The sequence below is a fragment of the Engystomops pustulosus genome, chromosome 11, assembly GCF_040894005.1.
Source record: "Engystomops pustulosus chromosome 11, aEngPut4.maternal, whole genome shotgun sequence".
Classification (NCBI taxonomy): domain Eukaryota; kingdom Metazoa; phylum Chordata; class Amphibia; order Anura; family Leptodactylidae; genus Engystomops; species Engystomops pustulosus.
In genome coordinates, this window is record NC_092421.1 from 55,057,073 (window position 1) to 55,083,220 (window position 26,148).

Genomic DNA, 26,148 nt, shown 5'->3' on the forward strand with positions numbered 1-26,148 from the left:
CATGAAATGCAGATTTATATCCATGTAGGCAAACTCTATATCCTATTTCCAAAAGATGAGGGGGGGGGGGGGGGGGGTTGTTTAACATGGGGCAGCCAAATAAAAATGTAAATTACGGGCGGTGCACTGTAATGCTTCAAACAGACTACGGTTCAGAGGATGGGACTCTGTGCATCATAATGTGGCACCATAAGTGGCCCTTCTTCCCACTGTAATCGCAATTATAGTAGGGACTCCGTGCATCAAATCACTAGAGTGCAAGGAGTCCCCATCCAGACAGTGTAGTCGGTTCGTGCCTGGTCATCAGAAACTGCAATTAAAGGGAACCTACCAGGTGCATATGTAGGGCATGAGAATTAGCCCTTTTAAGGGCTGATCCTCAAGTCCCCACAATATTTTAATATCGTACATACTTGATTATAAGCCGTCCCGAGTATAAGCAGAGACCCCTAATTTTACAACCAAAAACTGGGAAAAACTATTGACGATTGACCCCCCCCCCCCCCCCCCAGTTTATAGCCAGCCAGCCCCCCCCCCCCCCCAGCACTTAAAAAATAAACTTATATACTCACCCTCCGATGCTCAGTTCGGCTCCCCGATGTCGGCAAGGCTCGTCTTCTTTCTTCCGCGCGTCTCCTCTTCTTTCTTCTGTCTTCTTGACGCGGCCATGTTTTCTTCCAGCAGGCGCATACTATGATACGGCCGCTGCTGACGTCACCGTATGCACTGCCCGGGCGGAAGATAACATGGCCGCGTCCATGCCAGAACACAGAAGAAGAGGAGCTGTGGGGAAAAAAAAGAAGAAAAGCCGTGCCAACATCGGGGAGCCACGTGGAGCATCGGGCCGCCGGAGGGTGAGTATATAAGTTTGGTTTATTTCTTGACTCGAGTATAAGCCGAGGTGAGGTTTTTCAGCACATTTTTTGCTGAAATGAAATCCTCGGCTTTGCAGACGAGGATGTGCAGCTATGAGGAGCTGCGCGCCAAAGTTATCTGGTAGGAGGATCAAAGAGGCTTCTGGGGCGTGGAGTAGGTTTGCAGTGTAGCCTCAGCACCGGCTACTCCACACCCCAGTAGTCTCTTTACAAAATTTATATATTAGCAAAATAAAAGTTATTAAAATATTGCGGGGACGTGAGGATTAGCCTTTATTCTCATGCCCTACAGATGCACCTACCACACGATCTACCTTTATAGGTAGTTCCGTGGTGGTAGGATCCCTTTAAAGAGAACCTGTAAGGCAGCATTCACAATTTTTGTTAACGCAAACTCAGAGCAATTGAGAAGAGATTTGTCCAATTGCATTTCTGTCAACATTTTGTTTACCAAACACATGCGATCACACAATGTTAACATAGTATTAACAAATTAGTTTGTTAACACAATGTAATTAGGCAAATTACAGACGAGGATGTGTTTGAAAACACATGCGTTAACATAAACTAATATGTGATTGCTGACATGTGTCACCTGGATCCGGTTATGTACGATTATAGTCACGCTCCCTAGTGGTGCCATTGTTTGCATCTTCTATCAGGGTGGTCCCGGTGGTTGATCGCTCAATCTACATTTCATTTTTTACCTTCATTTGCAGTCGATCGCTTATTTCTTAGAAAGGAAAACCAAGTGCTTGTTGAGAATGAAACAGTGACCCAAATACGCTCACTTTTCTGCTTATTTTGTAATTTGACCACCGCTGGCGAGGAAATTCTCAAGTATATTTTATGGTGAGGGGCGGAGCATGGTCCGTGCAGCGCGCTGCGTAATGTCGTAGCGCGTGCTGCACGTGTCTGGAGGCGGAATGCTGCGCCTTGAGGCCGGGACGCTCTCCCCTCTCTAAGGCTTCCTACTGACACCGCAATGTGGAGGAAGGTAGCGGTGTATGCCGCAGCCTGAAGCGGGATCGTTCTTTCCTTTGTAAGGATAGCGGGCAATTGAGGATTTGGCTGGCGGGGGCCCTTTTCTTGTCTGCAGCGTGGGGCGAAGATGTAAGCTGGACGTGAGTTGGACCGGTACGCTGTACGGTGCCCCTGGAGGAGCACTGTCTGGTGCGCTAGGAGGAAGGAAGTCCGTGGCTGGAGAGGAGGCATTTCTTCGGGACCCGGTGTGGTGTTGGTCTGCGGTTCCCGTACAGGCAAGGCTCGGCAGAGGCTAGTGGGCCAAAGTCGGGATTGGCGGAAGACACAGCTTCTTTGGAGCATAGAGAGCGCTGGTGCGCTGCAGGTATGGATGTCAAAATGAGAGTCTCTTGAGTGCAGCAAGAGGTCGGAAGATGTCCAACTGCTACTGAACTTCAAGCTGGTAAAGTCTTATTTCTTTATATCTGTTGAAACTTAAGCCATTGCCTCCTTGCTATCTAACATAAGAGCTACACTGCTGTCCCAGGACCATTTAACATCGACTGTGTGTTATTGCCTTTTTTTCTCGCTTTAATGTCAAGCCTATTACAGTGACTTTTAACGTTACCTAACATCTAACATAAAGGCGATATTGTTGCCCCGCTGCTACCTAACTGTATCTTATGCTGTTGCCCCTCGCTGCTCTGCTGCTATCTAACTGCGCTCTTACACTATCCCTCCTTGCTTGCTGAACATCAAGATTACATCAAGACCGCAACGACCTACCTCAGTGTCTCACTTCCCAGCCATTACTGAGTGAATATAACTGTGCTTTCCTTTTGGCTGCGGCTGCTTCTCTGCTGCCTAATTAACAAAGCCATAACAGTGACGCTAACATCATCGAACATAAAGGATCCATTGCTATCTCATTGTCACTAACACTGTCTCCACACTATTGTCTATCTAACATCAAGACTGTGGCGTATTGTCGCTAAATGATAAGCTAATCTAATAACTCTTTGGCTTGCTTACTAATATTAAGTTGATACGGCTGCTTTACTCTTCAGTCATCACTGTGCTCATTGATGTACTGTTATTTGAACAATGCTCAACAGCGAATTCTTAATAGCTGCTAAACATCAAGCATATTTATTCAATATGTAATTTATGTTCCTGCCTTGTTGTCGTTCAATATTTAGTAGCATATTATTTTGTAACTGCCTTCCTGGACTTCTAGTACTAAGTTCGCATTTTTGCCATACTGTTAATGTTGATGCTGTTGTTTTTTTTGCTTGCCAATAGGCTGACATTGTAGCACTGTACTTACATTTTACAGTTGTTCATACTGGTGCCTAACTAGGGGATAGGAACGTGGAATAGGAATATACTAACCCTGCTGCTGCCACATATTGTTACCAGGTGGAGTAATAGGGGTTTGCTCTCCTGCTGGGGGGTACTAATAGTACTCGTTCTTTTGGATGTGTACAATGGGGAGCAAGAGGCAAAACAAAAGCGTTACCAAAGCTAGACTCTCAGATGCTGGAGTATCCCCGGGAGGAAAGAAAAGAGATGGCAAGATGGAAAAATATTTGCAATCACCAGGTGCCCCTCAAAATAAGGGTCATACAAATGGTGAGCGCCATAAAGGGGGCGGGGCCTCGCAGCTTGCCATGGATGACTCCGTGGATAAAACTTGTGTTGAGGAGGACACTGTGGGAAATGAGGAGGCTGAGGCGAATGTATCCTTAAAAGATATATCACTGCAAATAACTCAATGCATTGCTGCTGTAGGCAATGTGTTAAAAGAAATAGGCGGTCTGAAAAATGATGTTGGCCTGCTGAGGGAAGATTTTAATAATCTCAGAGGCAGAACCAAGGAGGCAGAAGAACGACTAGGAAAGGTTGAGGACCAAACATCAGATATTACAAATCGGATTAAAGAATTAGAAAAAAGAGAGTTGGTAATGCAGGAGAAATTGACAGATCTGGAGAATCGGTCGAGAAGAAACAATTTGAGGATTGTCGGGCTCCCTGAGGGGGTAGAGGGCGAGGATGCCACCAAATTTGTTACTGATTGGCTGACGGCCGCCTTCCCAGAGGGGGTCCGCACCGGGGTCTTTCTGGTGGATCGTGCCCACCGGGTCCCAGCTCGTGCTCGTCCGGCTGGGGCGCTCCCCAGAAACATGTTGGTGAGGCTTCTCTCCCCGAGAGACAGGGATAACATATTGAAGGCCACACGTTCTAAGAACCAGCTGAAATATGATAACTCCCCAATTATGATTTTTCCTGACTATCCGCAAGAGATCCAAAAGAAGAGAGTCAGTTATGTCGGCCTCAAAAGAAGATTGAGAGAGAAAGGGGTAGTCTATTCCCTAATGTATCCCGCTAAGTTGAAGATAATATTTGAAGGGAAAGCCCATTTTTTTGACGATGTCAAGGGGGCAAATGAGTGGGTAGAGAGGGTCATAAAAATCTGAGGCCTTAGGCGGCCGCAGCCGCTCCAGCAAAAATATTGCTCCAGGATGAGTCCAGGGTTTAAATACTCAGGGCAATGGGGAAGGGGAAGGGGGGATAGGGGGGATAGGGGGGAAGTGGGGGGTGGGTGGGATTCTCTGGCGGCTGGTGACTGGTACCTAGGTTATACTGTAGAGCAGGGCAAGGAGAGGCCATATATTCCATTTGTAGATAAAGGATGATAAAAGTGCTATCATGGAATGTCCGGGGTCTAGGTGACAGGTTAAAAAGGAAAGCTGTATTTGATTTATGTCTCTCATACCAGCCTGACGTAATCTGTCTGCAGGAAACACACCTGTCAGATGATAACAGTAAACAGATATATAAACCATGGATAAGCCACTACTACCATACTGTTTTTTCCTCGTATGCTCGCGGAGTAAGTGTGATGATTAGTAAGAGGATAAGTTTTGTAGAGCATGAGGTAAAGATAGATCCTTTAGGAAGGTATATTATCCTGCATGCCTCGCTCAATGGAGTAAGTTTAGTTTTGGTGGGGATATATCTCCCTCCCGCCGCCCCATTAGAGGTATTGGTAAAGATAATGAACCAACTTGAGGTATACGAGGGGGATCCAATTTATCTGATGGGGGATTTCAACCAGGTTATGAATACAAGCCTGGACAGGCTTAAAAGTAAACAGTATGGTGGAATAACGGCCAAACAGCAAAATACCATCTTTGGGAGGCTGATTACGGAGCTCGGATACAGGGATGTATGGAGAGAGAAGAACCCAGCAAGGAGGGATTATACTTGCTACTCTAAATCATGCAGCTCCCTCTCACGAATTGATCTAGTCCTGGCTAATGACCCTGGTAGCAATTCGGTGACGGGGATAGCAATAGGGGCAAGAGGGCTTTCAGACCACTCTCCAGTGTGGTTCACAATAAAAAGGTATAATAGCACCGGCATCACTTTCTATAAAGTCAAACCCTTCTGGTTCAACTTAATAAAAGACCATAAAAACTTAAAAGAAGAAATTGAATTTATGTGGGATCATAATATAGAGGGGCAGGATCTAAGGGTGGTATGGGACACACTGAAGGCGCACCTGAGGGGGCTGATTCGGGACCAGGTTCTATTTTATAAAAAAAAGAAACGAGAATCTATTCAACTGGTAAAAGACAAGGTTCTAAATCTGGAGAATGAATTTGTGCAAAATCCAACAGAGGAGAATAAAAGACTATGGGTAGACGCACAGGAATGTCTTGGTAGATTTTGTCTAGAGAAAGCTGCGTGGGATCACAGAAGACAGGGCCAAAAAACTATACTGGGGGAGTATCTGTCAATGAAAAGATTGGCGGCATTATTGAAGTCCCAGAATAAGAGCAATACTTTAGGTGCCATTAAAGGGAGAGATGGATCGCTAGTAACAACTCAAGAAGGAATTAGGGAGGAGTTTAGGCTGTTCTTTGAGGGTCTGTACACCTCCGAGCTAGTCTTAGGAGAAAAGGAAATAAGTGAATCCCTGGTCAGAGTACCGGTTCCAAGGTTATTAATGGAAGAGAGGGAGGCCCTGGAGCGTCCTCTCAGTTTGGAAGAGCTGGGTGAGGCCCTAAAAGATCTCCCTAGGGGTAAGGCGGTTGGCTCTGATGGAATACCTCCTGAGGTAATACTGCATTATGCTGATGTCATTCTTCCCCGCTTTTTAAGGGTACTAAACCATTCACTGTTAGTGGGTCAACTACCACAGTCAATGAGGGAGGCAATCTTAGTTCTGATTCTTAAGGAAGGGAAGAGCCCCACAGATTTAGACGCTTATCGGCCGATCTCCCTGCTGAACTCCGACTACAAGATCCTAGCTAAAGCTCTTGCAACTAGGTTGCAGACGGTTATACGCTCAGTTGTACATGAGGATCAGTCGGGGTTCATGCCAGGGAGATCGGTCAGGGATAACATCTTGCGAATGTGGTGGTGTATGCAATGCCCTAGCGAAGCATCAGGGACGCGCATGTTGGTTACACTGGACGCGATGAAAGCGTTTGACCGCGTTGAGTGGGATTATATATGGGCGGTTCTGAATAGAATGGGGTTTGGCACACAATTTATAAGCTGGGTGAAACTTTTATACAGCGGGGCCCAGGCCAGGGTTAGTATTGACGGTAAAGCTTCTGCTGCTTGGCAGCTATATAGAGGAACAAGGCAGGGGTGTCCCCTGTCCCCCTTGCTGTTTGCAGTAATATTAGAACCCTTGGCATGTAGTATAAGAACAGCGGGGAATTTAAGAGGGCTTGTGTGGGGACAGGTGGAAAGAAGAGTCCAGTTGTATGCGGACGACATGCTCCTGTTTTTAGATAACGCAGAGCAGGGTGTAAAGGTAGTTGTGGACCTGATAGATAAATTCGGACAGCTGTCCGGTATTAGAATAAACTGGAGCAAGTCGGCAGGTTTACTCTTGGACTCTCCTATGGTATCCCCGCCCCCGGTCGGTCCTCTCCCGGTGGCTGAGAAGATCCGATACCTGGGTATCACAGTCAGCAATAGGCCAGGCGATTATGTTGATCTTAATATAAAACCCCTTATCTCTAGGATTAGACAAAAAATTTCAGTATGGAATAGATTGAATCTCCCATTGGCAGCAAGGGTAGTTATCTTTAAAATGGTAATTCTGCCCCAGGTCTTATTTTTATTTCAGAACAGTCCAATGATTATCCCTAGAAAGGTATTTTCCACCTTAGACTCTCTACTAAGACATTTTCTGTGGAAAGGGAAAAATGCTCGTATTAGTTTGAACAAATTGCACGCTTCAATTGATAAGGGTGGATTAGCTCTGCCAAATTTTCACTGTTATTTTATAGCTGCACAATGGCACAATCTTATAGATCACGATAGGGCATTGGTCAAATTCACGCTGGAAAATAAATATAGATGGTTTTGTAGTTTTGATATATGGAGTTTATTAGAGACAGCGGTCTTCCTGAAATTGGACCTCAAGGATGGAGACTCGTTGTTTGCACTAATGCAATGGGTGTGGGATAGGGTTAAAAATCAAAAAAGGGTCAGGGGTTATTTAAATGTGACACCACTATGGGGATTTATGAAATGGAATCCGTTGCATCTGGATTCGATGAAATTTTGGTTTAATAAAGGGGTTTCGTATGTACATCAGGTAGTAGACGAGGGTGGCCTGAAGCCATTTGAAGATATGGTACGAGAGTTTAATTTGGGAATCAGGGACTGGTTCTTTTTTGCCCAACTTAGGTGCGCCTTCAGTGTCTGTTTGCTAAACAGGGATTTCTTGCTAGAAGAGCATCCCTTGAGAGATATGTTTACCCCCTCGAATAGAAAGGGTCTGATGTCTAGAGTATATAAGCTATTGACCAAAAGTGAGACTGACCTCCCGGCAAAAGAGTGCTATGTAAAATGGCAGAAAGACATACCGGATTTGACGGAGGAGGAGTGGGTGGACTCATTGTATATGACTAGTAGGAATATCAAGAATATGTCCCATATTGTATCCCAGACCTATATTGTACGTAGAGCACATTTATCACCAAAGCGATTAAATTATTTTTGGAAAAAAAATGAAGAGAGGTGCCCCAGATGCAACTTGTTGGACGCGGACGTCGTGCATATGCTGTGGAGGTGTCCAAAGCTGCATCGGTATTGGGCTAATGTTGTGAATAAACTGCAGAGTGTATTTAGTTGTGAAATTCCGTTAGGTGTACAGAATTGTATTCTGGGCACGAAAATTGGTATTATAGGCACAGCGGGCTGTATCTCGAGTGTTTTGAAAGGTCTACTGATGGCTAGATTAATAATCCTAAGACACTGGAAGGATAAGGAGGCCCCCAGGGTAAAGGACTGGGAGGGGAGACTAGACACTTTATTCTATGCAGAAAAATACGAAGAATATGAAAAGGGTGTAAAAAAAGTTGGAATGAGGGATAGTTGGCTTAACAGACTGAATGAGTAATAATGTGCTGGGGCCCAAACAAAGAGAGCAAATGCTTCTCTAAAATATAGTCACTTGTTTCACGTATGCTCTTGCGATGATACTTATAGGTATGGAACTGATGGTGGTCACCAGCTGCCAGGAGGACGGGGTGGGATGGGTGGAAGTGGGGATAAAATAAAAAAAAAAAAAAAAAAAAAAAAAAAAAAAAAATCCTTCTCTTTTATCTCCGCTGTGTTTATAAGAATGTGTATCCAAAGTGGGACTGTGTATTAAGTTATTGTAAGAAACTTGATTGGGTACGCGCCCATGACAACTCTCCTTTTTTATAATGCATATTGAATGTTTAATAAACAATTTAAAAAAAAAAAAAAAAAAAAAAGTATATTTTATGGTATTCGCACAGAGGAGATCTGAAGACGTCGCCCCCCCCTTCCTCGTCTTTAGCTTTGTGTAGCGGCTGACAGCAGAGAAGTGCCAGGTTTCCTGGGGAGTGAGATATACACTGCGCTGCATATTACTTGTATGACCTCAAGCTGTTTATAAAAACCCCCAGAGAAGACAACCCCCAACAAGCGGCTCCCTTCTGTGCTTCGCACAATATACACATCTTGGCAGAGCCTCAGCAGCAACTTCTGGAACCGCTGAAGAAATTGCCCAAACTAAAACTATGTAGTAGGAAAGACCAGAGAGCACTCATAGAGTACAGGCAATCCCCAGGTTACGTACAAGATAGGGTCCATAGGTTTGTTCTTAAGTTGAATTTGTATGCAAGTCGAAACTGTATATTTTAAGATTGTAGTTCTAGACAAAATTTTTTTTTGCACCATTGACAATTGCAGTTTAAATTTTTTTCTGTAATGGGACCAAGGATTATCAATAAAGCTTCATTACAGACACTTTACAGCTGATTATTGCAATATAGGACTTTTGTACACCATATTTATGGACTGGATCGTCAGAAAGCTGTAGCCACATCAGTCTGAATCAAGTATATAAAGGTAACAGGAGAGGATGTCTGTATGGCACACACAGGTATTCCATGGAGTTTGGAGTATTCTTTGTATGGAAATGTTATTAATGTCACGGTAACACAATGCGTTTCAGAATCTTAAGAGATTCCTCTTTCAAGTGGGAAGAGACAAGCTTGACCAGACTAAAACTACATCTGAAAGATTAAGGCAATTTCTCTGAACAGCTATCGGGAACATATTTTTGATAAAAACATTTTTATTGTGGTTTTAACACTTTCTCACCCACAAATATACACGAGTAACAAAACGTCAACAAAACAGTACTGTACAAAAATTACCACCCCCTTCCCAGACAGATAGGAGTCCTATTTTTGTCCTAATACAAAGACCAGTTGATATATCACCACGGATCGGGGCTAGAAAGTAAAAGACTCACAAACTCAACATTATTGTCTTGAAAAATCCACCTGGAGAGAAATGTTAGTATGCCTGCCTTCATACTCACAGCATCATGTGCACATAACAAAGTGACCCCTTCTGTATTAACCAACCTTAGCAAGCAGGCATTAATTTAGCATCTGGGACATATTCTATAGTTCTGCCCCATTATAGGGGGGTAATCTTTCCCTACAGAAAGTAAACAGAAGTTTTGCAACCTTTTGATGAAAGAACGAAAAAAACCTTTCCTACTTGGTGGTAGGTGCACTCCCAGCTTTGGAACGAAAACCTACAACAAAGCAATTAGATTTCCTTTACTTGACCTTGTATTGTCAGCGGACTGGGGTATGGTCAAAACTATACATTTCCCTCTCTGCCTAGGAGAAATTTATAAAGATTATTCTAAAAGGTCTCATTACAGGCCCCAACTTACATAGCATGCCACGCTAATGGGGAAAGCACAGTTTTTGGACATGTTTATGTTCACAAATCACATTACAAAATGTAAAAAAAATTTGTTGATAAATCAAAGATTTCTGCTGCGGATTTGCAGTTTGAAGTGGAGAAGGCCTAATAAATGAAGTTCATCCATTGCAGTTTTCACACAGAATCCATTACAATAGGCGACATTTCTCCAACTTGAAACAAGCAGCACGCAGTAATCCATGATGCATGCATTTGAAAAGAGAAAATAAAATGAATGTTAGAGACACTGCAGTCAAGCTGCCAATCAGGAAATCATTGCATCATATTTTGGTTTAATGCAAGGATTCCCCTTCTGTACAATGTGAGCTGGGCTCACTTTTAGAACGCATGAATCGATTTGCAACGGCGGAGAACTGGGAAAAGATGGAGCAGTCTCTCACAAGCTACAAAGTGTGATGTCCTATTATATAATAGTTTACATAGTTGTATAAAGAAAATCTAGTAGCAATGTTCCCTTATCACTTACTCATGTACTCGGTTGTCTCCATACAAATCGCTCAGCCCAAAGCTGACATAATGCCAGTGCTCAGGAACATTAAGTGCAGGGTTGCCCAGATTACGATACATGCTCACATAGTCCAAGGGATCAGGTCCACCCAACCTGCAAGATAGGAAGAAAGAGGTCACTATAATATTCTGTAACATGAAGAAAAGAGCTGAATTTTTTACTTTATCTTTAGTAAATAAATAAATGACAATGACATTAGATAATTAGAAGCCATCTTTCTATACAGTGCTGGCAATACACACAGACAATTTCATCTCCATAAGTCGTCATCCTTAGTGACAGGACCTATTGCTTGGTAGCCGTCTAAACCCTCTGATCCGGAGAAGTCATTAGCCGTCCTGGAGGTTCTCCAGCGCTCAGGCCCCATCATGTTTAATTACACCTCTTATTGAACAAAGCAAATACATTACATGAGTCTCCTGCAATCCCAGACACCGAAACAATCAGCCCAACTACAGTTGTCACAAATACAACACAAGCCGGGAATATTACACAAGACTCCTAGGTTACATCAGAAGTAATAGCCACATAAGAACACAGGAGGCGCCGTACTGTCCAGTTCTCACAGAAGAACATCTCTGGTAATTCATTAAAGCACAAGGACCACAATCCCAGGATCAGGTCTTCAACAGCTGTCAAAACCATTACCACATGGGATCTCTGCTAACCAGACAAAAACAGTCATAAAAAGCCGCTCTAGTAACAATACCGGCACCGGGAGGTTACAACACCAAATAGCGGACTGTGGATATTGCTTGACAGCTATGTGGGTGAAAAATCCACAGATTATCCCAAGGAGGCTACATTCACATCATGTATCTATCTATCTTATACATACTGAGTGTACCCATAGGCATACACTGTCAGATGGAGATGTCCTTTATGCCACCATCTGCCCAATGTAGGTTGTATAATGTAGAATGGGTTTTTCAGCTAATTTTTTCTGCTGAAAAACTCATCTTATACATTATTTCATATAGCGGTATAAGTCCGCCTATTGTATCCTTACACCTGAGTGCTAAAAATGAGATATGAACGCAACCTATGGCTTTATGCAAATTGTTTTATGCTTTAGCCATGATCCCAGATTAATTATTTTTATGCAGACCGAACATATGAATCCATTTCGCAGAGTGATTCATCTACTGGGTACCCGCCAAGATAACCTGGGCTAATGTGTGATGCTTGGGGTTGGGACAGGACAGTAGCAGATGTCCCCACATACTGGTATTTCTACGGGCTAATACACAACCGTTTTCACACCTCTGTGTATGATCCAACTACTTGAGCGGTCTTCTCTACTGTCATAGGTGCAGGAACAGACTTCACAAGCCCATAACACCCGTCGCATGTAGCCCAACACACAGTCTATAGTTTATAGAACAAATACAGTCCTGAATGTGACTAAAGAAACTTCTAGAAAATAATTATACACAAAAATGGTCGATTCCCAGCATGCCAACTAATGCTGCAGGTTTTGCACATGTGGTCAATAGTAGATTTTCAACAATAAAATGATATAGCAGAAGATCCATGTATACAGAGGACAGCAGCGGACCAGAGATGTTATAATTGGGGAGGTTGTTGCATATTTTCTTAGTCCTGTGTATGCATATTCTAAAATTGGTCAACTTATGCCAGGTCTGAGGTGGATAAGTTATTCTCTAAGCCATTTTCACTCACAGGTACATGCACCACAGGGGGTATTCAGGCATCCCACATGCTGCTCCTTTAATGAGTAGCACAGTATATAGCCATAGCCTTGGGGTTGGTGGAGGAGGGGTGCTTTGATGTCATTCATTTCAATAGTCAGTGAGCCACTTACCATACACATAAGATGTTTATCAGATGAACCACCAATGTGTATGGGGGCTTCCTGACTTGCCCCCGATGACAGAGTCCAATTCTTTTGTTACAGCTGAGGCGTGTGTGATCATAGCTTTCTCCCCAATCCCTGATTTTACCAAATACATTTCAGTGAGAACAAGGTGCGTCATGCAGCTGAACACTATGTAAAGTCTTAACTAGTTGACCCCCACTACAGCGCCCTCTGTCATGTTCATGTGTACTGATAGAAACCAACACAAGATCTTCTTTTCTACAATTTTGGGAACATTAATAGATCTTGAGAGCACATAAAATCCCCTTCCCCATAATTGCTCCACTCTATTACGGTGTATGGTGCCCTCTAATAACACTTCTAAACATGATGGAAGCTACTCCGGTAACAAAAAAATCTGCACTTTCTGTTCATATAGGTAAATAGTTTTGGGCAGTGTCATCCCCAACAAGGAAGCTCAAATTTCACCTGATGGACTCACATCCTCTGAGAGTGTCCTGAGGCAAGATTCCATAGAAATCGTCTTGTGAGAAGTCAGATGTAATGTATATAGCCACACGGGATGAGCCCTAGATGACTGTGTGACCACTAAAGATGCCGTACACAGATCTAATGGAGACATTTTATATGATGCAACTTTATTTATACAAATTCTGTTGTACATAAATAACTAAGTAGCAATAAGTAGCATAAAGTTTTGATAAGTCCCCAATACTATAGACACTTCCTTCTTTCAACCAGCGATAAAAACTTAACAAGACTTATCATTGAACTAGACCAGTGATGGCGAACCTTTTTGAGCCTCAGTGCCCAAACTTCAACCAAGAGCCACTTATTTATTGGAAAGTGCCAGCGCAGAAATTTAAGCAGTGACTTATTTCTCCTTGTTCTTTGATAACTTTCAATCCTTCAGCCTCCCAAGGACACAGTTGAAAGAAGGAGGGCAAATTCATCTATCATTGTAGGAAGATTCTTTGAGTTCTGTCTGGTGAACTTCCTTCTTGGGGTGATGGCCTGGGTGCCCACAGAGAGCGCTCCGAGTGCCGCCTCTGGCACTAGTGCCATAGGTTCGCCATCACTGAACTAGATGCTGATAACTGAACTCTAGCTACTTCTATAGTCTCTAAATCATTCTGGTCTGTCTTTTGCCCTGCTCCAGTCTGTCTCTTTCACTCCTTCCTGCAGTCTCTCTCTTTATCAACTTCTGCTCTGTCTAGAGATGCTCTCTGGCAGGGCGACCAAAATGCTACACCTTAAAGCATCACCAAACTTCCATCAAAACTTTATAAATAAATACTGCAGAAGAGGATTGTAAACTGTGTAATATACCTATTTATAGAAATCTGCCCCTGTGACCTTCTTTTCCCTCCGTCTTTCTCCTTTATTTTCTTTTTTAAGAATAGAAATAAAATTTATTATTTGCCTCCTTATCTGTCAGAAGTGGACAGACCATAGATACACCGCTCACTACTGGAGAAACAAGACACACAGAAGTGTCTTTACATACTGAAGTATATTACAAAGTTTACTATTATCATCTGCTCTATGAAAACAAATTTGCTTCAAAAGGTTTGAGGACTCTTACAGAGTGCAACAGTAAAGCCGGTGCTACCAGAGCCTTAGGGGGGGATCAGACACTACATTACAAAGCCCTGATGGATCACATAAAGGGGGAACTAACTTTTGTAACTTTACATCAAGTTGATGCTACAAAGACTGTGTCTCCGTGTAGTCACTGCCGAAATTTTTTACTCTAATCGTAGAGCAATGAAGTCTGTGACTACCCAGCGGCTGGGAGTCGTAGTTCACTACAGTAAATGGTATAACTACAACTCCCAGCATGCCCTGCTGTATACATTTAGGGGTCAATCTGGAGATTTAGTGACCCTGAAATAGAAAACTACCTTAAAAAATTGGAGAACAAAGTAAAAAGTCTGGAGAGAAGCCAAGAAAGGGGGTCACAGTGACCTACTACACAATGACACCCACACCCGGGGAGACAGGGGGTGGCCCGGGGTGCGCCCCCCTCAGGATGACACTCACCAGTACTTGACGATGGCGGTGACCTGCAGGGGGTTGGGCTGCTCCGGGTACAGCCGCCGGCACTCTCCATAGATAGCATGCAGCCCGGGGGGGAAGAGAGTGGGGAAGGGCTGGGACGCGGGGCCGCCGCTAGGCCGCATCTCCTCCATCCCCTCACAACACTCCACAGCGGCAGCGACACACAGCTCCGGGGCCTCGGTGACCAGAGTGTCCGCTATGAAGGGCGCCGGCCCGTACACACACACAGCCCGGTGAGCGGCCCCCGCACTCCCTCACTGGAGAAGCGCCCTCAGCTTGTTGCTGCACAGCAGTCGGTGGTCCTTTGCTGAGCGACTATTTCCATTGGCTGCTGAATCTCCCAATCAGCGACATTGTTAGGTTATGCCCCCGGCACCTTTCTTGCACTTCATTGGCTAACATCGCAGCCAATCGCTGTACAGGTCACGTTCTACGTTCAAGTCGCCAGTTCGGGAATCCGAGCCATGTTGTTGGTTAGAAAAAGAACTTTGTAGCGTGCCCTTGCTGTTTTATTGCTAATTGTAATGGACTTTTAGAGCAGGAGGATAGTGATTTACATACTGGATGCTTGTGTTTTATTTCCCTACATTATAGGAATAATATTGCTTATTATGGGCTTAGGAGTCCAGCAGACAGTCGTAAAGCTCCCAACTTTTATAGCAGAAAAAGAGGGATAAAATATGCTACATAAGGCCACATTCACACAATGCGTTGCATCACATATTTTGCTGCGTTTTTGACGCTTTTCAGAGGCTAGAACCGTGATCACATGCTAAAGTCACAATGCATTTTGGCGTCATTTTTAAACACAGATACTCACCTTTCCCCATTTCGCTACAGCAACTCTTCTCTCCTCTCTTCTCTCATACTGCTGTATGCAGCAATGAAGCCGGTAGGCAGAGATCACATCATTACATGATGTCATCACTTGCCAGCTCTGCTACTTACAGCAGAAATAGTGCATTATCCTGTAGGGGGCGCAGTTTGCCTGTGGTATGTGTAGGGTGCACCAGATTCATGAAATGTGTCTTCGTGAATCTGGCGTTCCCTGCACTGCTCTGACAGAGTGCACCAACCTTTTTTTGGTGCACCTATAACATGTCATAGGCCATGGTGCACAATTCTGTGGGACACTGAATGATAAATGTGTCACAGGGTCTGACTGTGCACTGGAACTTCCCTATATGTTCAGAATTTTGTGTTGAGTTGCGTGGGGGCCAGGGCCGGATTAAGGTTGGTGGGGGCCTCTGAATACAAAATCTTTTGGGGGGTCCCCATTGAATGTAGTCTAGACAGGGTAGAGCAATCGCTATATACTGCCGCCCAGCAATTACTATATACAGCCTCCCCAGTAATAACTATATACAGCTTCCAGTATTCACTATATACAGCCCCAAGTAATCACTATATTCAGCCCCCAGTAATCAATATATACAACCCCCCTGTAATCACTATATACATACCCCCCAGCAATCAATGTATACAGCCCCAAGTAATCACTATATACAACCCCCCAGCAATCACTATATACAGCCCCCCAGCAATCACTATAAACAGCCCTCAGTATTAACTATATTCCAACCCCCAACAATAACTATATACAGCCCCCCAAGCAATCACTTTATACAGCGCAGTGATGCCACACTATGCGCCGGCGCAGTGATGTCCCAAATAGCGCCGGCGCCAGAAGCAGGGCGCCACCGTCTTTGTTTACCTCTGATCGTCTAATGGTGCAGTGGGGGCATGCCCCATGGCTGCCTGGTACGGTTCGGGAAGCCTGGACCCAAATACACTGTGGGCCCACGTTTGGTGGGGGCCGCTTAAAGAACAAAGTGGTGGGGGCCCTGGGGAGTGTGCCCCGGACGCGCCCCTATGCTCCGTCCGTAGCGTGTGCCACAAACGTGTCTCAGACATTTTATAAATACATGTGCAGGCAGGTTGCACAAAAAAGAAGTCAGACAGAAAACTGGCACAAAAGCTTTAAATAAATCTGGGCCATTGTGTGAATAATAATAGTGAATAATAAAATAAGCAGCATCTCACTAGTTTGTAGAGGATACAGTTTTTTTGTGTGTTGTTCTTTGAAATGAGAGTCCACATTCAAATGTAAATCTGCATAGAAATCCACAATAAACTATATATTGATAAATATTTAATTACGATTTATTCATCCAAAATTGCATTAGATCACGGGGATAAAAAGAGGATGAAAATCCAGAAAAGGGAAAATGTCAATGTCAATCCTTTTGTGTTCCATTCATACCCTGTGGGGGGCAGAGAATAAAACCGGAAGGGACAGGGGCACCTTAAGATGCAAGGTTTACTATAATCTATGCCTGAAAATTGTCGCTGGTTGTAGCTGAAATATATGGCAGCACATACTCTGCAGACCATTTGTAATTTGCAGAAGTCTGAGAGTTGCATTGTGGTTTTTTTAATGTGTTTTTGACACAGTCTATACTATAGACTCTATAGTCTTCAACCTTGATCACATGCTGATGCATTTTGTTGGGTCCGAAATGAAAATCCTTAGACATCCTAAACATCAGTATTGCAGGGTATAATCATGAACAAGCAATCAGATGATTGCTTGTTCATGTTCCATGGTAGAAGTAATAAAAAAGTTTAAAAAAAATGTATCCAATAAAAATAAATTAATAAATAAATTTTTGCCCAAAATCCTCATTTACACGTAAAATGACATATAGGGGCTTATTTACTAGGGGTTGTGGATTGCACTTTCATATGACTTTGCACCGTTTTCAGAATTTGGACGACTTTGACAGGTATTTAACAGGGTTCTGCGCTGGGATTGTGGCGCAAAGTTTTTGGCGCAGTTTCACTGGCTTCCATGCAACTCAAATGGGGGGGGGTCGTGCCGTTGGACGATCCGACTGATTCGGACTGAGCAAATTAACATTGGGCTTAATATTTTTCTTTTAGAAATTCATAATAAAAGTTTTGTTTTAATACCCAGAATACTATTTCAGTGACTCCCGTTTAAACCCAGTAGTAAGGGAATCAAAAACGCTCCCCTGTGAATCCATCCACTAAGTTCGACACGGTGGCTGAGTGAGTAGCACTTCTGCCTTGCAGCACTGGAGTCCTGGGTTCGAATCCACCCAGGTCAACATCTGCAAAGAGTTTGTATGTTCTCTCCGTGTTTGTGTGGGTTTCCTCCGGGTACTCCGGTTTCCTCCCACACTCCAAAACATACTGTTAGGTTGTTCAGATTGTGAGCCCCATTGGGGACAGGGACCGATTTGACATGCTTTGTGCAGCGCTGCGTAATCTGTGTGCGCTATATAAATAAAAGAATTATTATTCTATAGGATAAAATCTGCAGGGCGTTCCTTTTCTTCTGGGCCTCGCTTTCCGCCCATACAACAAGTAACGTCCACATGTGAGGCATCCCAATACTCAGGAGAAACTGCATAACAAATCTTAAAGGGGTTGTCCGAGAGTTCCGAAAAAACTATAGGTGGCCGGGAGCGGGCTGCTTAAAACAATAAAGATGTACTTACCTTCCGGTGCCCTCCGGTATCCAGCGCTGCTGTCGCTCCGGTCCGGGCGCCATGTAAACAAACATGGTCGCCTGAGCAGCGCTGCATTCAGCTTCCAGCCCGCTGTGGCCGGGTACGGAAGGTTGTGGGGTCCGGCCGAAAGCTGAATGCAGATACCGGAGGGCACTGGAAGGTAAGTACATCTTTATTGTTTTAAGCAGCCCCCTCCCGGCCACCTATAGTTTTTTTTCAAAACTCGGACAACCCCTTTAAGATGGGTTTTCTCTTTTTATCTTTTGGAAATGTGTACAATTTAGGGACAAATGAATGTATGAAAATCTTCCTAAAAGCAATTTTTAATAGTTTAAAGCAGGGGTCTCAAACTCGCGGCCCGCGGGCCAACTGCGGCCCGCGGGACAATATTTTGCGGCCCCCACCTGGTCGCGCTGCATGGAGAGGGCTCACGGGCTGAGCCCTCTCCATAGCCGGTAAGTCTTTTCTGCATATTGCAGCAAAGGCTTACCGGTAACACCCGCGATCGGTGGGGGGGGGGGGGGGGGGGAATGGAGTGTCCCTGACTGGGCTCAGTGCGGTAGGAGCTTGGGACCCCTCGGTACACAGGACGCGTTCATAGAGAAAACACGTCTCCCAGCTTGGGGCTTTCCTTGCACTGGGAGACGCCGTGACATTTGAATCTGAATAATGATATTTTGTAAGCGCATTTTGTGTGGAAAACTTGATGCGGCCCAGCCTTACCCAGAATCTACCTCCAACGGCCCCCAGGTAAATTGAGTTTGAGACCCCTGGTTTAAAGGGTGTTCTTTTGAAAATTATGGGGGGGGGGGATATTCGTATGGGGATATATAATAATTTCAAACTCATTTAAAACAAAAATGAGTCCCACATATAAAACACTTTATACTCAAAATGACCCTTTCCTTTTTGACTCATTAAAAGGCCTACTGCACAAGTGGAATGCATTACCGATATCCTTCTTTGGAAGAATTGCGGCAGTCAAAATGTCTATTCTCCCAAAGCTTATGTATTATTTTGAATCTCTACCGATCCCTATACCCATTAAAATTCTCAGAGGGATGCAAGCCTCGCTCATGCAATTCATATGGGCACATAAGCGCCATAGACTAGCACGAGCACTCATGGTACAACCCAAAGATAGAGGAGGCCTTGGGGTGCCCGATTTAATTAAATATTATTGGGCTGCACATCTGCGAAGAGTTCCTGTGGAGCGCCCCGGTTCACCCCAATGCTTACCTCTGGGCTACCGCATCGACCCCACCGACTGTACAACTTTTAGGCCCCATGAAACATACTAGGTCCATATGGCTAAAATGCTGCAAGTTGTTCCCTCTGGAATCCACTCACTCCCCCATGACTTCATTTTTATATAACCCTGGTGTACCATCAAGTCTCACGGGACCTATGTCCAGACCATGGTACCTCAAGAACCTGTTCCGCTTTGCAGACATCATTGATGCTGGCTCTAAAACTTTGCTTGACTTCCCAGACCTCATGGACAGATTTAATCTGCCATCGTCAGCCATGTATAGCTACCTACAAATCAAATCCTTTTTCGCTTCACTACACAGCTCACCGTCTGTATCAAATCCTACTGATTTTGAACGACTCTGTAAACTAAATGGGGGACATTTACTATGGCGTTTCCGCCAGTTTTGTGGCGCTCTCACCACATGTTCTGCTCTCCGACCTATTTATTAGCTGTCGGGGACAGAAAAAATGCCTTTTTCCGTCTGCTCCGACTCTTCTCCGAAAAGTGGCGTGGCTTTGGCGGAGTGGAAACTCAGACACAATTACTATGTGTCGCAGCCCTTTTTGGGCGGTGTAAACTGACGGAAAGTAGACCAAAAGAAAACTGGTCTAGCAGGGACTGATGGACACATTTCTGGTGCTCGGGACAGATTTTGTCCCAGGGACAGAAAATAGTCTCGGCGCCAGAAATGTCTCTGCACAGCTCCACAATATTAAATGTGTGTCTTCTTACCGAGAGCAGGTCGGTAACAAAGCCAATGCAGACACCGACACTGTAAGTAAATGTCCCCCAATGTCTCTACTGCCGGACTTATCTCCACAATCTATAAAATATTAATTAACCCCGACCCCTCAAAAATACCAAAGCACGAATACATGAGGAAATGGGAAACTTTCCTGGGAAGGGAGCTTCTGCTGGAGACCTGGCAGATAGTTTGGGAGAGGGCGGCTAAGGCATCTCAATGCGTCCAATATAAAGAAAACCAATATAAGCTGTTAATGCTCTGGTACCATATACCGGCATTATTACATCATATATACCCAGACTCACCTGATGTTTGCTGGCAGTGTGGGGCGGGGGGAGCAGATGTGCCACATATTTTTTGGCTTTGCCCAACTATACAACCATATTGGTCCACGGTTACAAACATACTATCCGCGGTTCTCAATTGTCAGATCCCCATAGATCCGAGGACATGCTTATTGAACCTTTACCCAAAAGGGATGCGCAAACACGCCTCCAGATTACTCATACATCTTCTTACAGCAGCAAAGTGCCTCATCTCTGTAAAATGGAAACAAGCCACAGCCCCCTCCCGGCTGGAGCTTTGCACAAGAATACAAGAGGTACGCACGCTACAATACCTTACTGCACTCTTACACAACACAGTAGAAACATTTAACCGCATATGGGCCCCATGGGATGATTATTGGACGGGTCGGACAGTTTGCTAATGAGATCGCTTCCGCAAGGGGAAGCACCCACTATTCCGCTCACTTAGATACCACCCTATCCCCCTTCCCTCATGTCTCCAGTCTATTGTCTGTCTTCCCTCACTTTCTCTGTTGATTATATCTGTATATTGGACCTGCGGCCCTAGGAAAACAATCTTAAGGGCTTTCATTGTTTTATACAAGTTGGTCTCTGTCAGTTGATGAGACCCTGTTGATTTACTATGTTAAAACCTAGATACTTTGTTAAAAATGCTACCTGTCATCTGTGTGTAATGATCTGAATGATACATAAGCTGTAAAACTGGAAAACAAAATAAAAATACAGTTAAATATAAAACAAAAATGAGCCCAAAAACTTTGTTCTATTTGTAAGCTGTCTAACGGCATATAAAAATAAGAGGACTTTAACCCGCCACAGAGCGCAGTGACTTAGCGCTCAGTGGCGGGTATATCCGCCACTGAGCTGATGCAGGCTCGGCTCTGGATCGGATTGTTTCAGAGCACACGTACATAGCTCTCCAGTATGGGGAAAAAAGGTGATTTGAGTGCCTTTGAACGTGGCATGGTTGTTGGTGCCAGAAGGGCTGGTCTGAGTATTTCAGAAACTGCTGATCTACTGGGATTTTCACGCACAACCATCTCTAGGGTTTACAGAGAATGGTCCGAAAAAGAAAAAACATCCAGTGAGCGGCAGTTCTGTGGGCGGAAATGCCTTGTTGATGCCAGAGGTCAGAGGAGAATGGGCAGACTGGTTCGAGCTGATAGAAAGGCAACAGTGACTCAAATCGCCACCCGTTACAACCAAGGTAGGCAGAAGAGCATCTCTGAACGCACAGTACGTCCAACTTTGAAGCAGATGGGCTACAGCAGCAGAAGACCACACCGAGTGCCACTCCTTTCAGCTAAGAACAGGAAACTGAGGCTACAATTTGCACAAGCTCATCGAAATTGGACAGTAGAAGATTGGAAAAACGTTGCCTGGTCTGATGAGTCTCGATTTCTGCTGCGACATTCGGGTGGTAGGGTCAGAATTTGGCGTCAACAACATGAAAGCATGGATCCATCCTGCCTTGTATCAACGGTTCAGGCTGGTGGTGGTGGTGTCATGGTGTGAGGAATATTTTCTTGGCACTCTTTGGGCCCCTTGGTACCAATTGAGCATCGTTGCAACGCCACAGCCTACCTGAGTATTGTTGCTGACCATGTCCATCCCTTTATGACCACAATGTACCCAACATCTGATGCGCCATGTCATAAAGCTGGAATCATCTCAGACTGGTTTCTTGAACATGACAATGAGTTCACTGTACTCAAATGGCCTCCACAGTCACCAGATCTCAATCCAATAGAGCATCTTTGGGATGTGGTGGAACGGGAGATTCGCATCATGGATGTGCAGCCGACAAATCTGCGGCAACTGTGATGCCATCATGTCAATATGGACCAAAATCTCTGAGGAATGCTTCCAGCACCTTGTTGAATCTATGCCACGAAGAATTGAGGCAGTTCTGAAGGCAAAAGGGGGTCCAACCCGTTACTAGCATGGTGTACCTAATAAAGTGGCCGGTGAGTGTATAAGGGACAGTAGAAGCCCTGGCATCAGGGGGACACATAGCGCTTTAGAAAGGAGAGTGTACATCTCAGTCCACCTATAACCCCACAGCACGACCAACTGCACGGAGAGAGGAGAGGAAAAAAAACTAAAGATCTCAATAGAGAAGGGCAATGAAAATCCAAAACGATTCTCAATCTTACCTAAGCAGCTCCTAGTGCTACAACAGATGCAGCGGTGTTACACTGCTAGCTTTATCGGAAACCTCTGCTGCACTGTACACTGCCCCGCTGTACAATAGAAACCGGCAGCGCTGTAAGCAGTCTGCCGTATTCATGAGGGGGCGGTATTAGGGGGTGGTGACTTCCGCATAAAGCTCGGCAATCACTGCCGGCCTATGGAGTAGGAGGGGTGGTCCCAGGGTGAAGCAGCGCCTTGGACCGCCCCCTCATGAATACGCCTGACCGCTTACAGTGCGGTAAGTACCCTTTTTATAGGTGACAGGTCCTCTTTAACTTTTAGTGTATGTATTATCCATGTACTGGGACTTTGCTGTGTATTATCCCTGTGTATTGTCTCTGTACTGGGAAACCACAGCGTGTATTATCCTTGTACTGTGACATTATTGTGTATTATCCATGGACTGTGACATCATGGTGTATAATATTCAGGGCCAGCGCCAGGACTGGGCATACCCGGGCAGGTGCCAGGGCCCAGAGCTGCTGGGGGGCCCACATAAGGCTGTATAAAAGGAATCCATGGGGTTGAGGGAGACTGTGTTTAATGAATCTATAGAGGCTGAAGGGGTCTGTATATAAAATAACCATGAGGGGGCTGTTTGTAATTATAAACTAGGGAATATTTAGAGAACAGGAGACTCAGTTTCTGAATTTTTTTATGCCGCCATGTGGGTTCACTGTGAAGGGGCCTCCTGAGGAGCTGTCGCCCAGGGCTCTATTGAAATATGGAGCCAACCCTGATATTATTCCTGTACCATAATATAATTGTGTGTATGATAACTGTACAACAGCATCAAAGTGAATAAGAATCTGCAGTAGAAATGGAGTTCTACATCACTTTTGTGCAACAAGATATTTGTAGAGTTATCAGCGTTCTTTACCTCCCTGTTGTTTGAACTTATGTTACTGCAGTGGTTGGAGGGGGTTCTTAGGACTCCCCTCCAACATCTGATATAGGAGTGGTTATCAGGGAGGGGTGAATATAGTAAGGTCTACATGGCCCCCTCCATCTGGCGGAAGCCAGCAGGAGAGACATTACAGGAGGTTCTGCTGCCCAGGGGTCACGCTTCCCACGGCTCGAACTTTACCATGATAGTATGATATGGATGACCCTTGGATGACCCAGTTAAAGTTTGGTATTAGTGTTTAACCCCTTTTAATGTCCAATTTATCATTGTGTCTTTGTCACTTTAATAAACCTAGCAAGAGTATTTTACTTTTATGTAGTGGTTTTTCAACGTTAAAAAAGTTATAAAAAGTTTTGTGACTTTTGGGATTGAAGCTTTTTCTACATTCATTGGAAGGAACTGGCAAAACTAAATTATGTGACTTTATGACACATAAAAGTAGCAGAAATCCAATGAAATCTCCCTTCTTATGTGTCCACAATGATGTTCAGTGGCTCAACTCGGACTCTCCATTTATTTTTCTCCGCCACCAGTTGCAGGTTGATTATGCAGATATAGAATTCTGTAATCAGACCACATTGATGATCAATATTAACCTCTTAAGGACGCAGGGTATTTTTGCTCTCCATCCAGCTCTCTTTTCACTTTTTCATTCCGTGTATAGAGCTGTGTGAGGGCTTATTTTGTGCGTAACAAATTTTACTTTCCTGTGATGTTATTTATTATTCCCTGCCATGTAGTGGGAAGCCGGAAAATAATTCCAAATGTGGAAAAATTGAAAAAAACAATGTGTTCGTCAAGTTCTTGTGGGCTCAGTTTTTACCACTTTCCCTCTGTATGATCTTGGTGATACCAAATTTATACAGATTTTATTGCGTTTTAATACATTTTCAAAAATTAAACAAATGTGTACAAAAAAGAAAAAAAATTTTTTGCCATCTTCTGACGCTAATAACTTTTTCATACTTTGGGGTACGGATCTGTGTTGTATGTCTTTTTTTTGCAAAATGAGCCGACGTTTTCATTGCTACCATTTTGAGGACTGTGCGACATGTAAAAGGTGTATAAGTCACATTTCGGACATTTGGGCGCCATTTCCCATCTCGGAGGTCACTACCGGCAATAACTATTTTTATATTTTGATAGATCAGGAATTTTGGGACGCTGTGATACCTAATGTGTCTGTGATTTTTACTGTTTATTATGTTTTATATCAGTTCCAGGGAAAGGGGGGATTATTTGAACTTTTAATATTTTATTATTTTTTTACATTTTTTAAACTTTTTTTTTCACTAATTCTTAGACCATCTAGGGTACATTAACCCTAGATGGTCAGATCGTTCCTACCATATACTGCAATACTACTGTATCGCAGTATATGGCATTTCTGCACACCATACAACATCTGATATAGGAGTGGTTATCAGGGAGGGGTGAATATAGTAAGGTCTACATGGCCCCCTCCATCTGGCGGAAGCCAGCAGGAGAGACATTACAGGAGGTTCTGCTGCCCAGGGGTCACGCTTCCCACGGCTCGAACTTTACCATGATAGTATGATATGGATGACCCTTGGATGACCCAGTTAAAGTTTGGTATTAGTGTTTAACCCCTTTTAATGTCCAATTTATCATTGTGTCTTTGTCACTTTAATAAACCTAGCAAGAGTATTTTACTTTTATGTAGTGGTTTTTCAACGTTAAAAAAGTTATAAAAAGTTTTGTGACTTTTGGGATTGAAGCTTTTTCTACATTCATTGGAAGGAACTGGCAAAACTAAATTATGTGACTTTATGACACATAAAAGTAGCAGAAATCCAATGAAATCTCCCTTCTTATGTGTCCACAATGATGTTCAGTGGCTCAACTCGGACTCTCCATTTATTTTTCTCCGCCACCAGTTGCAGGTTGATTATGCAGATATAGAATTCTGTAATCAGACCACATTGATGATCAATATTAACCTCTTAAGGACGCAGGGTATTTTTGCTCTCCATCCAGCTCTCTTTTCACTTTTTCATTCCGTGTATAGAGCTGTGTGAGGGCTTATTTTGTGCGTAACAAATTTTACTTTCCTGTGATGTTATTTATTATTCCCTGCCATGTAGTGGGAAGCCGGAAAATAATTCCAAATGTGGAAAAATTGAAAAAAACAATGTGTTCGTCAAGTTCTTGTGGGCTCAGTTTTTACCACTTTCCCTCTGTATGATCTTGGTGATACCAAATTTATACAGATTTTATTGCGTTTTAATACATTTTCAAAAATTAAACAAATGTGTACAAAAAAGAAAAAAAATTTTTTGCCATCTTCTGACGCTAATAACTTTTTCATACTTTGGGGTACGGATCTGTGTTGTATGTCTTTTTTTTGCAAAATGAGCCGACGTTTTCATTGCTACCATTTTGAGGACTGTGCGACATGTAAAAGGTGTATAAGTCACATTTCGGACATTTGGGCGCCATTTCCCATCTCGGAGGTCACTACCGGCAATAACTATTTTTATATTTTGATAGATCAGGAATTTTGGGACGCTGTGATACCTAATGTGTCTGTGATTTTTACTGTTTATTATGTTTTATATCAGTTCCAGGGAAAGGGGGGATTATTTGAACTTTTAATATTTTATTATTTTTTTACATTTTTTAAACTTTT

The 26,148-nt window shown here is 43.7% G+C and overlaps 1 protein-coding gene across 1 annotated transcript in view; it reads right to left on the reverse strand.

Moving 5' to 3' along the window:
- Nucleotides 1-14,894, reverse strand: part of SUFU (SUFU negative regulator of hedgehog signaling) — a 32,126-nt gene extending 17,232 nt beyond the window's left edge. Inside the window, exons 1-2 of the mRNA XM_072131143.1 lie at nucleotides 14,537-14,894; nucleotides 10,612-10,746 (exon numbers count right to left, since the gene is read on the reverse strand). Of these exons, the coding sequence (XP_071987244.1) occupies nucleotides 10,612-10,746; nucleotides 14,537-14,685 (284 nt within the window). The 5' untranslated portion in view covers nucleotides 14,686-14,894. The remainder of the gene's footprint in view (nucleotides 1-10,611; nucleotides 10,747-14,536) is intronic.
- Nucleotides 14,895-26,148: the final 11,254 nt, after the last annotated feature.